The following is a 14,896-nucleotide window of genomic DNA, read 5'->3' as shown; positions in this document are numbered from 1 at the left end:
CAAAAACAAATCTAAAAATGTATAGATCACTAGAAATATGTAACAGCATGTTAATACAATATTTTTGCTAGTGTAATTACAATGTTTCTACACAGGTATAAGTGGAATTCATTTTGAGTAAGTGTAACCAAAATATTATTGTTGATATTAAAAGCTTTTAATATTAATTACGACAGTTTCCTAGGAATTGTCACAGCTGTGTTGATTCATTGGGAGTATGGAGATTCAAAATGTCCTCTCCTTTCTTTGCGGTAGCAAGCTGAGGCACACAGGGGCTGCTGATGCTCATTCAGCAAGCTTACGACACAAGTAACTCTGGAGCAGGCAGTGTGTGTGTGTGTGTGTGTGTGTGTGTGTGTGTGTGTGTGTGTGTGTGTGTGTGTGTGTGTGTGTGTGTGAGAATGTGTGTGTGTGTGTGTGTGTGTGTGTGTGTGTGTGTGAGAATGTGTGAATGTGTATGTGTCAACTGTAATGAGGAGAGGAGGAGAGGAGACCCATGGACATCAAAGGGACCCTGGTCATGTATACCAGGGAATCATCCACCTGGATATCTTCCATCAACATAATGATCTGCCCATGGGGTTGATTGAGTGCTGAAGTCCATTGTGAAACATTAGTGCTTTCTAAAAGTGGATCTTTTGTCTGGTTGATGAGTCATCAGTCAGGCCTATTGATCGAGGGGAGCGTGCTCTGCCCTGTTATCCCGTTTAAAATGTTCACATTCATAGACTGTAGGCTACACAGAGCGAGGGTTAACTGGAGCCAGAGTAACCAGGCCTTCCTCGCCTCATAATGTGTTATATGACCCCGTGTGACCTTCAGTTCAACGAGCCAGTCTCTACACAACTAGCCTGGTTTCCTGAATGTTTCTGCTTAAACCAACAATGGCTAAAGCCAACGCATGGATAAAGAAGTGGCATCCAGGCTACTAACTACACAACATAGACCACACAGGAGATATAGGTACGTAGCCTCAGGTCTCTGCTCCCAGGGTCCAATTTGAATTTTTTATTTAACCTTTATTTAACTAAGCACGTCAGTTAAGAACAAATTCTTATTTACAAACACAGGTCAACCTCGTTATCAGGAACCATGGTTTAACTCAACTGTGATATGAACTCATTATTGACCCTTAGTTAAACCCTGTTATGGTTACAAATCGCTGTCGTTTGGGAAGGCTAAAAATTCACCAGCTATGTTTGGAAAAATATGGGATGTTTTTAGTAGCGTGGATGGAGGAATCTGTATCCCCTCCAAATGCTACATTGTTCCCAGAAATGGGATGTTTGATTTGTTGATCCAGTTGGGCTGGTCGGAGAGGAGTTTGAACTTTGAGCTCTGGCTGATTAGTAGGGGATAATTAGGTTCAAAAGTGGGCTACTATGTGCATCATAACACATGGCTCATACGGTTTATTAGTAGAGTTGTACAGTCCCTCCTCTCCTCTCTTGTCCTCTCCGCTCCTCTAATCTATCCTTCCCTGACTTTTCCTTTTCGTTGCTCTCCTCCACTCTCTTCTAATTTCTTCTTCTCTTCTCCTTTCTTTTCTCTTGTTCTCTCCCCCTCTGATCGTCTCATCTCTCCACTACCTTGTTTTCCTGACACAGCTCCATCAATGCCCCCTCCATCCTCCTCTCCTCTCCCAGTAGTCTTCAGGGTGAGCCAGCTCCTCAGATTCCTTGATTCCCATTTGACCACAGGAGTGTGTCTAGAGAGGACAACATGAAGGATCGGGACTAAAGGTTTAGGATTGTTATTATCCCAACCTGTCCCATGCCAAGACAGGATTCATGTCAGCACCACTGATGTACCAGCAGTCAGAATTTAACCCTGTACCAGGTTGGATTCTCCCTGTGCTCAGCCGCTGTATGTCCCACCTGTAATGGGTTTCAGAGTCACAGATTTGGCTCTGGGATACAGTCACAGAAAGGGCAGGATTATTTTTCAAAGCCCCGTGGATAGCAGGGCATTGGCGGGAGGATCTTGTCTGAATGTTAAACACTGTCGCTGTATCTAGGCTTCTTACAGAGCAGTAGCCACCCTTTGCCTTGATGACAGCTTTGCACACTCATGACAGTCTTGTCCCATCGCTGCAACTCCCGTACGGACTCGGGAGAGGCGAAGGTCGAGAGCCATGCGTCCTCCGAGACACGACCCCGCCAAGCCGCGATGCTTCTTGACACACTGCTTGCTTAACCCGTAAGCCAGCTGCAATAATGTGTTGGAGGAAACACCGTACAGCTGGCGACCAAGGTCAGCGTGCATGCTCTAGTGATTCCACAAGGAGTCACTAGAGTGCGATGGGACAAGGACATCCCAGCCGGCCAAACCTTCCCCTAACCCGGACGACACAGGACCAATTGTGTGCCGCCTCATGGGTCTTCCGGTTGCGGCTGGCTGCGATACAGCCCGGGATCGATCCCGGATCTGTAGTGGCGCCTCTAGCACTGTGATGCAGTTTCTTAGACTGCTGTGCCACTCGGGAGGTCCAGGAGAAAGGTTACATGGTCCAGCAGAGGCAGACAGGGCCGTCCTGCTAAGGTTACAGAGACTGGTCCTACTTTGCAATACATTGACCTTGTATAGTAATAACATTGTAATAATGTAACGCGGTGTTACCATCTAGGCAACTCTTTGGGTTGGTTTGAAATGGATTTGTCCTACTGTGAAATGGAATTGGTCCTAATTGTGTTGAATGCTAACTATTGTGTCTCATTAACAGGAATGCTGCACCCTTTAAAAAGGGCTCTGCCCTCAGCACCATTGAGCAAAGCATGGCTAGACAGAGAGGAGAGGTGCTGCACTCCAACCAGCCAGCTTTACAATAACATTGTAATACCTATGTACGGACAGTGTGTTTACAGTGTAGGTATGCATAACAAGACTGTCTATGAACCATAAACAGATGATTTCAGCCTTCGTGGTAGGGCTCCGGTGTAACACTCATAAAACTAGGCGACCAAAACACTCAGGGTAATCACAAAATGTACAGAGGTCTGTCTGTGTGTGCACACCTCCTTGTATGTTCTGATCTGGAGTCAGTCATGTGTTTATTTTAGCTTGGGTACATTAGCGGTGGTCTCTGTTTGACACATCACACTCTCTTCATCTTGGACTGCTCAGAGCTGTTTGCTTTGAGAAAGGGTCCTTGCCATGTGAGATCCATCAGCTTAGGCCTATTCCGTTCTTTTGTCCAATAAACATGTTAAGGTTAAGTTGGAGGGCAGGGCTTTGCCGTTAATTTTTAAACGGCTTTTAGTGTTTTTGTATAACACCTGAGTGCCAATGTACAATGTTGCCTTTAAAACTAAGCAGGTTTGGTCCTAGTCGGTCCCTGGATGAGAGACCAGATACTGCTGGAAGTGGTGTTGGAGGGCCAGTAGGAGGCACTCTTTCCTCTGGTCTAGAAAAATATCCCAATGCCCCAGGGCAGGGATTGGGGACATTGCCCTGTGTAGGGTGCCGTCTTTTGGATGGGACGTTAAACTGGTGACCTGACTCTCGGTGGTCACTAAAGATTCCATGGCACTTATGATTAGAGTAGGGGTGTTAACCCTGGTGCCCTGGTTAAATTCCCATTCTGGCCCTCATACTGTATCATCATAGCCACCTAATCATCCCCAGCTTCCAATTGGTTCATTCATCTCCCCTGTAACTATTCCCCAGGTTGTTGCTGTAAATGAGAATGTACTCTCAGTCAAATTACCTGTAAATAACAAGTGCATGTAAGGTCACGCATTAACAAGCTACAATGTGACATCACAGAGCTGGTAGGGAGGGAGGTCGGATGTGTGACCTCTACCTGTGGCATACTGCAAACACAATCTCAAACACCTTTCCTCTCTGAATAGACTGCTCCCAAAAGTTGTTCTATTCTACCAAAATATGTGATTAGTTTATATTCCAAATCTAACTTGGGTCCCAACTGGCACTCATTCCCTATATAAAGCACTCCTTTTTACTATATATGGAATAGGGTACCATTTATGCCACTTCACAAACCTCAGATCCAGTCTTACATCAAACACATTTATTTATATAGCCCTTTTTACATCAGCCGTTGTCACAAAGTGCTGTACAGAAACCCAGCCTAAAACCCCAAACAGCAAGCAATGCAGATGTAGAAGCATCACGTGAATTGCCCTTCAGTTGCACCTGCCTGGTCTCCTCTTTCATGACAATCGATTTGGCTTACCGTAAAATAATTTGATAAGTTGATAAGAGTTGATAAGATCATAAAAAGTGAAAGATAGCCTAATGGTTACCCTTTGAAGTTCATTCCTTTCATGAAATACGCTATGAGAGAAGAGGTGTAAATTGAGCTCATCTTTTTAGGATATGGATTGGATGACGTAGCCCATGATGCAAGTGAGTTTAATATGCATTATTCAAGGTACACCTTCCATAGAAAAAACGTGGAATCTTCTGCCAGCGGTTTCCAACTGCACTGGGAATCTCACGAACCATTTTCTACTACCATGACATGGTATTTATTTTAAGCAGAGCCTACAGAAAATGTTATAATTGATGTTCGTGGAAATGGGCCTAATTATTGCAATCATTATCATAATTATAATCAATACCACCACGATCATTATTGCTTTGTTTTGTGACGCCTTTCGAGTCACCGGACCAAGCCGGGGCTCTATTTCATCTCCGTAAAAAAATAAAAATACGGCAGGAAATCTCTATGTAAACATGGTTTACGTCCGCGCAGCAGTATGCCGCGCTTCGGCAAACTCCGCTGCTGTTCCTTCAATAGGAGAATAGTAGCCTAACCTATGAAGAGCAGAAGAAACGTGAGGGAGAAATAACACCGAGAGAGAAACAGACGGAGCGGCACAAAGGAGAGAGGAGTGTTTGTGCGAGAGGGCGATATAGAGGGAGATGAGAGGAGATGCAGGCAGTGGCCTAGATGTGCGAATCGCCAAGAGTTGCTCTTTCTGGTTCACTGGATGGAGGCTGCTCCCGCGCAGGGAGGACTAGAGAAAATATGGGCATGTTTTACGCGGTTTGTTGAAGTCTTCACAGTGAACCGTTACTTTTTTCAGTACGTTTGTTCGTTCATTCGTGTTCTGTATTTTTATGTTGCCTACATTGTGTGTGTTTTGGGGAGAAATGGGTCAATAATTTGGAAGCGCCCATGCAGTAGCGCACAGTCCCACACACTGCCGCGCGTTATGGCTCTCTCTGTCAAACATGGTATGAAAATGCACTGAGCCTTTTACATTTACACACTGCAAATATATAGTTCACGCCGCTTTCTTCGCTCCTCCTATGTGATGGCGATGGAAGTGGAAGCTGACAGTGGCAGAGGTATATCAAGGAGCGCTCATGAGAAATGCCCGCGAGCGGTGGAGCGCAACGGCTATGTGAAAACATGTGTCACCCCTCTGTATCAGGACGCAGGCTGCCAGTCGTGGCTGAGACTCGCAGAAATATGGAGTTCCCGGAGATTGTCATCCGCAGTGTGTGTGGGCTCTGTATCGGTTATTCTCGCTTTGCTGGTCAGATTGGTTGACTGGGACGTGGAGCAGCAGAGTTGCGGCAGTAACGGCGAGAAGAACGGCGAGTCTGGATCTCTAATTCATTTCTTGGCGAGCTGTGTGGTGGAACTGTTGTTGAACGTATGGTACCTGGTGTCCCCTGTCTTCACTCTCGTATGTGCCTTCTTTTGGGTTGGCTTGTACCTGATCCGTTGCGGGGTGCTGATCCGGACCGCCGTGTTTCTGTTGGCAGTGTGTCACTTGGGCGAAGCCGCGGCGCAGTTTCTCTTGCACGGTGCGGAGGACCAGTTGCTGTCGTTTACCGCCACCTTGGTGGTTCTGTCCTGTCTAGCCGGCGGGGCGCTGATGGTGGTCAGGCTCGGACAGGGGGTTTCCGTCATCGTCTTCATCAGCATCATCAGGACTGTGTCTCTCATCTCCCTCAACAAGGTCCGGGCCAGCTGGAGACCCTACCTGGCGTACCTGGTAGGAGTGCTGGGGGTCCTGCTAGCGAGGTATGCTGACCGGCTCCTGACGGGCTCAGGGCCACTCGGGGCGGGTTGTAGCTACGTGACAGCGGGGAAGGAAGATAATATCATTCCCGTGTTTAAAAGGCGACGGCGGTCCAGTTCGGTGGTCTCCTCAGACATGGCGCACAGTCACAGCAACAGCAAGTCCCACCGAAGGACCTCGCTCCCATGCATTCCACGGGAACAGGTAAAAGCTTAGCTATAATTTGAATGATTGGCTTTTTTTTAGGGCAAGGGAATGGCACAAAAATGTGCCCACAATTAACGCATTGTGCCCGAATGTATTATTATTATTATTATTATGATTGTGATTATTGTTATTATTATTATGCCTATTATTATTACATTAGACAGGTCCTTCGAATTACTTTGCTGGATGTCTCAAAGCTCAGCTTCTTCTCCAACGCATATCCCTATAGGCTACTATATAGAACACGTGTGTTAACTTGTGCTGATTCTATCATGAGCACTTTATCTACGCTATTAAAGGGAAATACTCTCTGCATGCACGTTCCAACCCCTTTTCCTTTTCCTTTTCCCGTTCTATTTTAAAGTAGGCCACTGTTCAAATGGCTAGTATGTGTTTGTGCTTTTGATAAACAACTGTATGCCACTGTCCAGTGGTCAGTATGGTGTAGATACTGTGTGTCCAGTCCGTCCATCTAGCGAAGGATTGCTTTGCCCTTCGGGTAGTAAGTCATACCAGGGTGGGGCACCTGAGACAGAGTCAGGTCTGATAACCAGCCCTCAAACTCGGCCTTTTGTTTGATCTGGCTAGGTGGCTGTGGGTCGGAGGAAAGGCTTTCACGTCAGCTCACACCTATTTTAAAAGGTTATCAGTAGTTAGAGACTGATATCAAACACATTTCCGCATCGTTTACTGTAATTGATTTGTTTTTATACGGTAGTTACCGGGAATTGCGTTCTACAGACCGGCTTGAATGTGGCTTAAATGGATAAGAAATTAATCTTAAATGTGAAGGTACACATTCTAGAGTAGCTTTTTATTGTATTCAAGTGCATTTACTGACCTTGCCTATTATTTTATTCATCCTCTGCTTTGTTTATTTTATGTCTAAGGACACTGTGTATCCTGAGAAGGGTTTCCTGTCTTTAAGAACATATTTTATGCAATGTTGGACTTTTTTTTTTCTATCTCCTGATATGTTTTCTCATCTTTGAATTGCAATCCAAAGTTAGTACAGATGCTACATTTTAAATGCAGATGTACAGGTTTTGTGCATGGGGCTCCCCAAGTATACAGCCTTTATAAGCTTTACAACACAGAAGACAAGCTGTACTGCTGGCAAAGTTTTGTATCCTCCTCAGCATGTATGATGTGTATGAACACATCCATATGAAGCTGAGGTACTCTAGTATGTCAACCAGACCTGTGGGTAGTGTTCATAATGCATCATCTCAACCGTGATTTCTTCAACAAAGTGAACCAACAACGACTGATCTCTGTCATACGACACCCTTCACTCATAAATGTTAGATTTGTTGTCCCTGATCTTCAAGGGTGAACTTTCACAACAGCTCTACCTCCTCCATACCTTCTCAGCAGTTACTACTGTGTTGCCTCCCATGGAAGTTACGCCCTCTAGTGATAGATTAGAATAAAACAAAAATGAAAAGGTATCCAAGTTGAGATAATATCCAAGCAGATGTTTTTGTGTTGGCAGAAGGCATGTCACACTATTAAAGATGGGATACTGGACACTCCAAAAGGTTTCAACTTTATTTGTCCCTGAGGGCAATTGGTTTTGCAGCAAAGGAGCATAAAAAACAACATTGAACATATAAAATCCACATGGATAACCACAAGGATAGTGTACATTGTACTCTGGACTAGCACGCTGTCTAAAGTCTTAAATATAATGACTTATTTTTAAGTAAGAGGCCTAGCTGGCACATATCTTCTTACGGATGTTTATTGCAACGTGTTTAGGCCATGTGTTTTGGTGTTGACTGTTGAGTGACTTTGGGCACATCCCTTTTGAACTGTACATTGTGTTAGCGATGGGTCATCTGATCAAATCGTGTTCAATGATGCTGACCAACCTCACTAACAACACACAACGACACGAGGTCTGACAAATTGTCTCCCCTCTCTCAGAGTACTTGGTTACGGGAGCTTTGATACTCAAGAGGCCTTGCGATTGGTCAGGGTGAGTGCTGTGCGGAGCGGCAGGCCAGGCAGCATGTCCTGTCCTCCACAGGCGTTTCCTTGAAGTGAGTTGCGTAAGCCTCTTGAGAGAGAAGGCTAGTTACACCAGGAGAGGCTCGCTGGCTGGATCAAAACACGTCTGTCTGTAAAACAGGGCCTGATCGCCGGTCAGCAGAGTATGTCCTGTACAGTATGGGAAATTATCAAATGTCACCTATGATGGTAGGACATTATTCTGTATTCTCCATAGTGAATGGCTTTTTAGTGCAATACTAATGGAATAGTGTATAATTTTAGAAGCAGCCTTTTGTTTTTCCCAAGGATTTAAAAAAAACTCATCTCGTTTTGTGTGTGCGTGTGTGCTTGCGTGTATGTGTGTGCTTGCGTGTATGTGTGTGCTTGCGTGTATGTGTGTGTGTGTGTGTGTGTGTGTGTGTGTGTGTTTGTGTCTAGCTCTCCTCTGGGTGCAGTTCTCGCTCAACTCAGAGAAGCATAGATTTTCATAAACCTTCCCTCCTGCAGTATTTATGAGCCAGCCTCTGCTGACTGCCTGCCAGAATGTGCTCTTGCTTTACATTGCAGCATCCAACAGCCCCAAGAAGTCCTCCACTGCTACTTCGAACTTTCCTGTCGCCATTGTTTTGCTCTCTGTAGCCATAATTTCATGTTTACAATGTGTTTATAGATGTGTAAGGTAGGCTTTATGAACATTCAGTTCTTAGTAAATCATTACCATATGTATAATATAGCATGTATAGTTTGATGAAGACATTGTAATGTCAGATGAAACCGTTTCAGATAGATTACTGCTTCACAAATAGCTTTTTAATGAATTTCTGGGGGATTTCTCAGAACGTTAGAGCACTTCTAATGACATATCATGATATAAATCTCTTTTTAGACAGTGTGAGTAGCTCTGCGGTAGCGCTGCAGTGGACTAGCTAGCTGCAAAAATGGTTTGTATTTCAGCAGAGGCTTCTAGAGGGATATGATTCGAGGAAATAGCCTTTTGTAGTGAGTTTGGGGCTGATTCAATCCAAACTTTGGCTCAGTAATAGAGAAGTTGTAAATTGGACATTTAAAAAAGCCATTTTATATGAGATTAGTTTATGCCTTGGTTCTCCTTCTCATTTTCCCTATCCACACACACACACACACAGAAGAGGACTGTATATTCTACAATGCCATACATTATAACAATGCTTCTGCTAAAATAGTTGAATGCTTGAAAAAGAGTTGGGGAATGGGGCTCCAATAGTCCAAACAGTTCAGAATTTTGTTCAATTTTCAAACTGTATATTATCTAATTATCAAACGTCTTAATATTCTATGCCACAGCGAGAGAGAGAGTGAGAGAGGGAATGACAGAGAGAGAGAGAGAGAGAAAGAAAGAGAAGGAGGGTGTGATTCAGTTAAATTTGAAGGAGAAAAGGGTGCAGCAAGAATCTATTTGAGGGAAACCCTATTCTCTCAATGACGCACATTCATTCCCACAGAGACCCGCCACATTACGCTCTGTGCCATAGATTCCTGAATTTCTGTGCCACTGATACAAGGTTAGTAGGCTGGACTATTCTATCTGCCCTCATAGGTTTAGACTATAGTCCCCAAAAGGGCCTGGATCATGTACAGATGTAGGATCTTAATTTGATCTCCCTGTTGCAGGAGAACTGCAATGTAAAGCTTGTAGTGTGTTTGAGGTTTAAAAAGGCTTCTGAAGTTTGTAATTCCCACTTTGAAATTTCAGACTTGATTTTCCCTTAAGAAAAATGTATCAACCCCTACAAAAATGTAGATTAATTATAATCCACATAATAATTCACATTTCCTGTTGCTGCAGGATTGTTTTCATGCTGTAGCAAGCTGGCTCAAATTAAGATCCTACATCTGTACAAAAACAGATTAACTTGGAACCGGTTTGTACTTAACATAGTGGCTTGTTGTGTGTGTGTCGCAGCTAGGCCCCTCACTCACAAACAAAATGAGGTTGGCCGTGCCGAGCTTGTGTGTGTGCTTGTGTGTGTTTTGAGAATATTCCTCTACATGTGGTACATTCACCTGTTTTCATCTTGTCGGAAGCAGAGAGGGTGTCATTTCCACCTGACGACGAGACATGCTGAATGTTGACTTTATTAGTCTGCCTAGCCCTCTCTGTTTAATTGAGCTTGTCTGTGTGTGAATGGATAGAGGGATCTTTTACGCACACTCACTCACTCACCCACTCACACACACACGCACACACAAGTTCAGCACAGCCAACCTTATTTTGGTTGTGAGTAAGAGGGGCCTAGCTGAGACTGTGAGAGGGTGTCCGAGGAATGTGTAGCTTCAGCTGGATGATGGGGCCGCTGGCTGCCAAACCTCATTCATTTAAAAAACCCAGTGTTGCACAGCGACCCGAGTCTCAGAGAACAGTACCACCAGTACATGGTCCAGAAGAGGAAGAGAGACGGAGAGGCTGAGCTAGGGAGGTATAGAGAGATGCAGGGGAAGAAGGGAGTGGGAGGGAGAAGCAGAGAGAGAGAGAGAGAGAGGGGGAGATGCAGAGAGGGCGAAAAGAGAGGCAGGGGTAAAGGGTAGGAGAGGTAGAGAAAGAAAGACGGAGAGAAAGCGAAGAGAGCCGTGCCCTTATGTCACCAGGTGTGCAGCTGTAGCTGTTATGAAGAAGAAAAAAAATGAATGGACTGCCTCATTCAGGCCAGAGGTAGGTGGAGAAGGAGGGAGGGAGGAATGGAGGGCAGAGAGCAAGTGGGGAAGAGAAGGATGGGGATGGAGAGTGGTGAAAGACGTAAGAGAGATGGAGAGAAATGAAGGAGGGAGAACAGTTTCCTGCCAAGTCTACCAAATATGTCAGTCGTAACAGGACAACAGCCTAGCTGGCCTGTGAAACCTCACCACTGTTATTATAAACACACCACAGCACCGCTCTGCTCACTAAAACACTAACAGACACCACACTCAAATACTAACACACACTCACTCCAAACACTAAAACATTTCTACAGTTTCTGCCGTGCCTGCCAAGACAGTGTCTCCTATATAGACAATGGTTCTTTTCCATGTACTTGTTTTTTTCTATCCAGTACCTGAAGGTACATTAGGATTTGAGTTGTTTTCTCTTTCCATTCACTAGTGAAACATAGCAGATGCCTGTATAGTCTCACAGTAGCCTATGAAAAGCCAGTATTGTGTCGGGAGTTAGAGACCAGAGTAATCCCAAAGAGAAATTCTGCCTCCGGTTGTCACAGTCTGACTTATCCTCCTCATTAGGAGTTCATTATCAGACTCACGTCAACATCACTCACATGTGAAACAGGAGAGATGGGATGTGTCTGTATGCTTGCCTGGGCAGCCAAGCATATGCTCCATGTATGTATTCATGCATGATTGTGAAGGCATGAATACATAAGACTACATATGTGTGCGTCAGTACCATACTGGTTTGTCCACATACCAGTATGTGTGTGCCTATGCAAGGTGTGTGCACAGTGTGTACCCGCATGTGGATGTGTTTGTGTGTGTGTTTGTGCATCTGTGTGCGTTTCTGAGAATTTGTGTGTCAGTGTGTACCAGCGAGAGAGAGAGAAAGTTTGAGCCCCAACTCTAGCTGACTAGCTGTAGGGCTGCTAAGCCCACTGCTGAGAGGCAGCTTGTTATTTTAACCTGGACTGGCCGCTGCCCAGCTCCCTTCTCCCCCGCTCCCTGCTCCCTGCCCTCCTCCTCTCTCCCCTGCAACTCACTCCCTGCTCCCAACTTCCTACTCCCCTCACCCTGCTCCCGGCTAGCCTCTCCTCTCTCCTCTCTCCCCTCAACGCGCTCTCCTCTCTCCTCTCCCCATATACAGAGTGGCTACCCTGCTGGCCAGCCATATGAGCCCCTGGTCCCAGACAAGGAGCGTACTGTTACCCACTCAATGGTGTGTTTTAGTTTGAAAATATGCCCAGGCAGATGGGGAGGGGGGGAAGAAAGCCAGCCTTTAACAGAACCCAGGTCTGTACATCTGTCTGTTTGTCTGTCTGAAAACGATTGAGAGCCAGGGAGAGCGAGGGAGAGGCTAGAGAAAAAAAGGCTGAAGGATTTTGGTGCAGGGTTTGTTTTCTCTGAGTCTATTTTAATTAGAGAGAGAAGTGGGCTAAATGCTGCCGTGCAACACAGCACAGTACAATGCCATGTTCAGGAGGAGAGACGTGGAGGAGTCTCATTCAGCATACGAGGAGGTGTACTGCTGCATGGTCAGATATTTTGTTGTTGAAAGAAGAGAAGTTTATTAAAATAATTATGTAAATTGGAGAGCCAATGTGATCAATTGTGTGAATTCGATTAATCATAAGTGTAATGAGAAAATATGCTCCATTTCTCGAAATGTCTACAATAGCGTCCTGTTATAAGAAATGGATGGCTCAAGCCCCTGTAGCAGCAGCATCGGAGAACTGTCCTTGAGGAGCCTTCCAGATGACCACAGTCATCATAAACCATGTATGAGTCCTCATAAACCATAGCTCCTGTCCACAGGTCACGTCACTGTGGTTGATTACCATGGCCTAGTTGAGCGTGCAGCGTTACTGGGTTCGGTGTGTGTGTGGGTGTGTTTGAGAGATGAGTGTTTATAAATGTTCATACTGTTTAACCAGGTCCTTGTTGTAAAATGGAATTATTTCTCAATGGCTTACCTGTCCAAGTAAAGGTTTGAAAAATGAACATTACAGATTGTTGTGGCTTCGGAATAAAATCTCATACATTTGAGCTTTCTGTGGACCAAGAGTGTTCCAGGCTAGCCCTCTGAGTCGCCCAATGCTTCTGCGCTGTCATCAGTCTGCTGGGCTGCAGTGTTTGCCCTCCCTGCCCCCTGCCTCCCTCCCAGCCTCCTCCAAGGCTCCACAATGCCTGGTGCTGTGGTTGTCTATCAGATAATTGCCAGCGTAATTGCATCACATGCAGCTGGTAGTGTTTTTCACTTCTATTACTCTCCTTGCTTGTGTAATGCTGCTTTTACGCACAACACAATGGAGACGTGCGCAATGCAGTGAATTGCGCGATGCCGTCTGTTCCTAGAGCCAAAGAGAGCCTGCTGCTGGGTTACACTAGGTCGGATCAGATCTTTATCCTGAGAAATGGGTCTGGGATTGGATAGGGACAGTAGGCTACTTGCCTGTTTCTGCTTAAGCCAAGAAGTTGTTGTCTTGTTTTGGCAAGGCAACAATGTACTAGTGTTGGATGCAGATGTCTTGGAACTGTTAATGAGTCATCAGTTAGGTCAGCTTAGTATATAGACAAAGGGATATTGCGCAGATGCATCATGTTAAAAACATTGAATAGTATATAGGTCAACTTTTTGATGTATTCTTAACGGAAGCTGTTTTGGACCTGGATATCTTGGGTTCTAACTATTTATGTAGAAGCAAAAGGATGTACAGTGCATTTGAAAAATATTCAGACCCCTTGACTTTTTCCACATTTTGCTACATTACAGCCTTATTCTAAAACTGATTAAATAGTTATTTTCCCTCATCAATCTATACACAATACCCCATAATGACAAAGCAAAAACATGTTTGAAGACATTTTTGCTAATTTATAAAAAAAAAACAAGAAGCTGAAATATCACATTTACATAAGTATTCAGACCCTTTACTCAGTACTTTGTTGAAGTACCTTTGGCAGCGATTACAGCCTTGAGTCTTCTTGGGTATGACGCCACAAGCTTGATACACCTTTTTTGGGGGAGTTTGTCCCATTCTTCTCTGCAGATCCTCTCAAGCTTTGAAAGGTTGGATGGGGAGAGTCGCTGCACAAGCTGTAATGTCTCGGCTGTGTGCTTAGTGTCGTTGTCCTGTTGGAAGGTGAATCGTCGTCTCAATCTGAGGTCCTGAGCGCTCTGCAGCAGTCTTTCATCAAGGATCTCTCTGTACTTTACTCCGTTCATCTTTCCCTCACCCTGACTAGTCTCCCAGTTGCTGGCACTGAAAAACATCCCCACAGCATGATGCGGCCACCACCATGCTTCACTGTAGGGATGGTGCCAGATTTCTTCCAGATGTGACGCTTGGCATTCAGGCCAAAGAGTTCAATCTTGGTTTCATCAGACCAGAGAATCTTGTTTCTCATGTCTGAGAGTCTTTAGGTACCTTTTAGAAAACTCCAAGCGGGCTGTCATGTGCCTTTTATTGAGGAGTGGCTTCTGTCTGGCCACTCTACCATAAAGGCCTGATTGGTTGAGCGCTACAGAGATGGTTGTCCTTCTGGAAGGTTATCTTATCTCCACAGAGGAACTCTGGAGCTCTGTCAGAGTGACCATCGGGTTCTTGGTCACCTCCCTGACCAAGGCCCTTCTCCCCTGATTGCTTAGTTTGGCCGGGCGGCCAGTTCTAGGAAGAGTCTTGGTGGTTCCAAACTTCTTCCATTTAAGAATGATGTAGGCCACTGTGTTCTTGGGGAGCTTCAATGCTGCAGAACGTTTTTGGTACCCTTCTCCAGATCTGTGCCTAGACACAATCCTGTCTCTGAGCTAAATGGACTTTTCCTTCGACCTCATGGCTTGGTTTTTGCTCTGACCTCCTCTGTCAACTGTGGGACCTTATATTGACAGGTGTGTTCCTTTCCAAATCATGTCCAATCAATAGAATTTTCCACAGGTGGACTCCAATGAAGATGTAGAAATATCTCAAGGATGATCATTAAATATTTATTTTTTAATCCATTTTAAAATAAAG

The 14,896-nt window shown here is 44.9% G+C and overlaps 1 protein-coding gene across 2 annotated transcripts in view; it reads left to right on the top strand.

Annotated features, from left to right (window-relative positions):
* The first annotated feature begins 4,641 nt into the window (after nucleotides 1-4,641).
* The window catches only part of pde3a (phosphodiesterase 3A, cGMP-inhibited), a 100,942-nt gene continuing 90,687 nt past the window's right edge, over nucleotides 4,642-14,896 (top strand). Inside the window, exon 1 of one of the 2 annotated variants that reach the window (XM_014153016.3) lies at nucleotides 4,642-6,203. In XM_014153016.3, the coding sequence (XP_014008491.1) occupies nucleotides 5,283-6,203 (921 nt within the window). In that variant the 5' untranslated portion in view covers nucleotides 4,642-5,282. The remainder of the gene's footprint in view (nucleotides 6,204-14,896) is intronic. The other variant, XM_014153017.3, reaches the window with a different exon arrangement.

This window comes from Salmo salar, chromosome 17 (assembly GCF_965601325.2).
Source record: "Salmo salar chromosome 17, fSalSal1, whole genome shotgun sequence".
Lineage (NCBI taxonomy): Eukaryota > Metazoa > Chordata > Actinopteri > Salmoniformes > Salmonidae > Salmo > Salmo salar.
The sequence above is the reverse complement of the archived record's forward strand: the minus strand, read 5'-3'. Positions and strand labels throughout refer to the sequence as shown.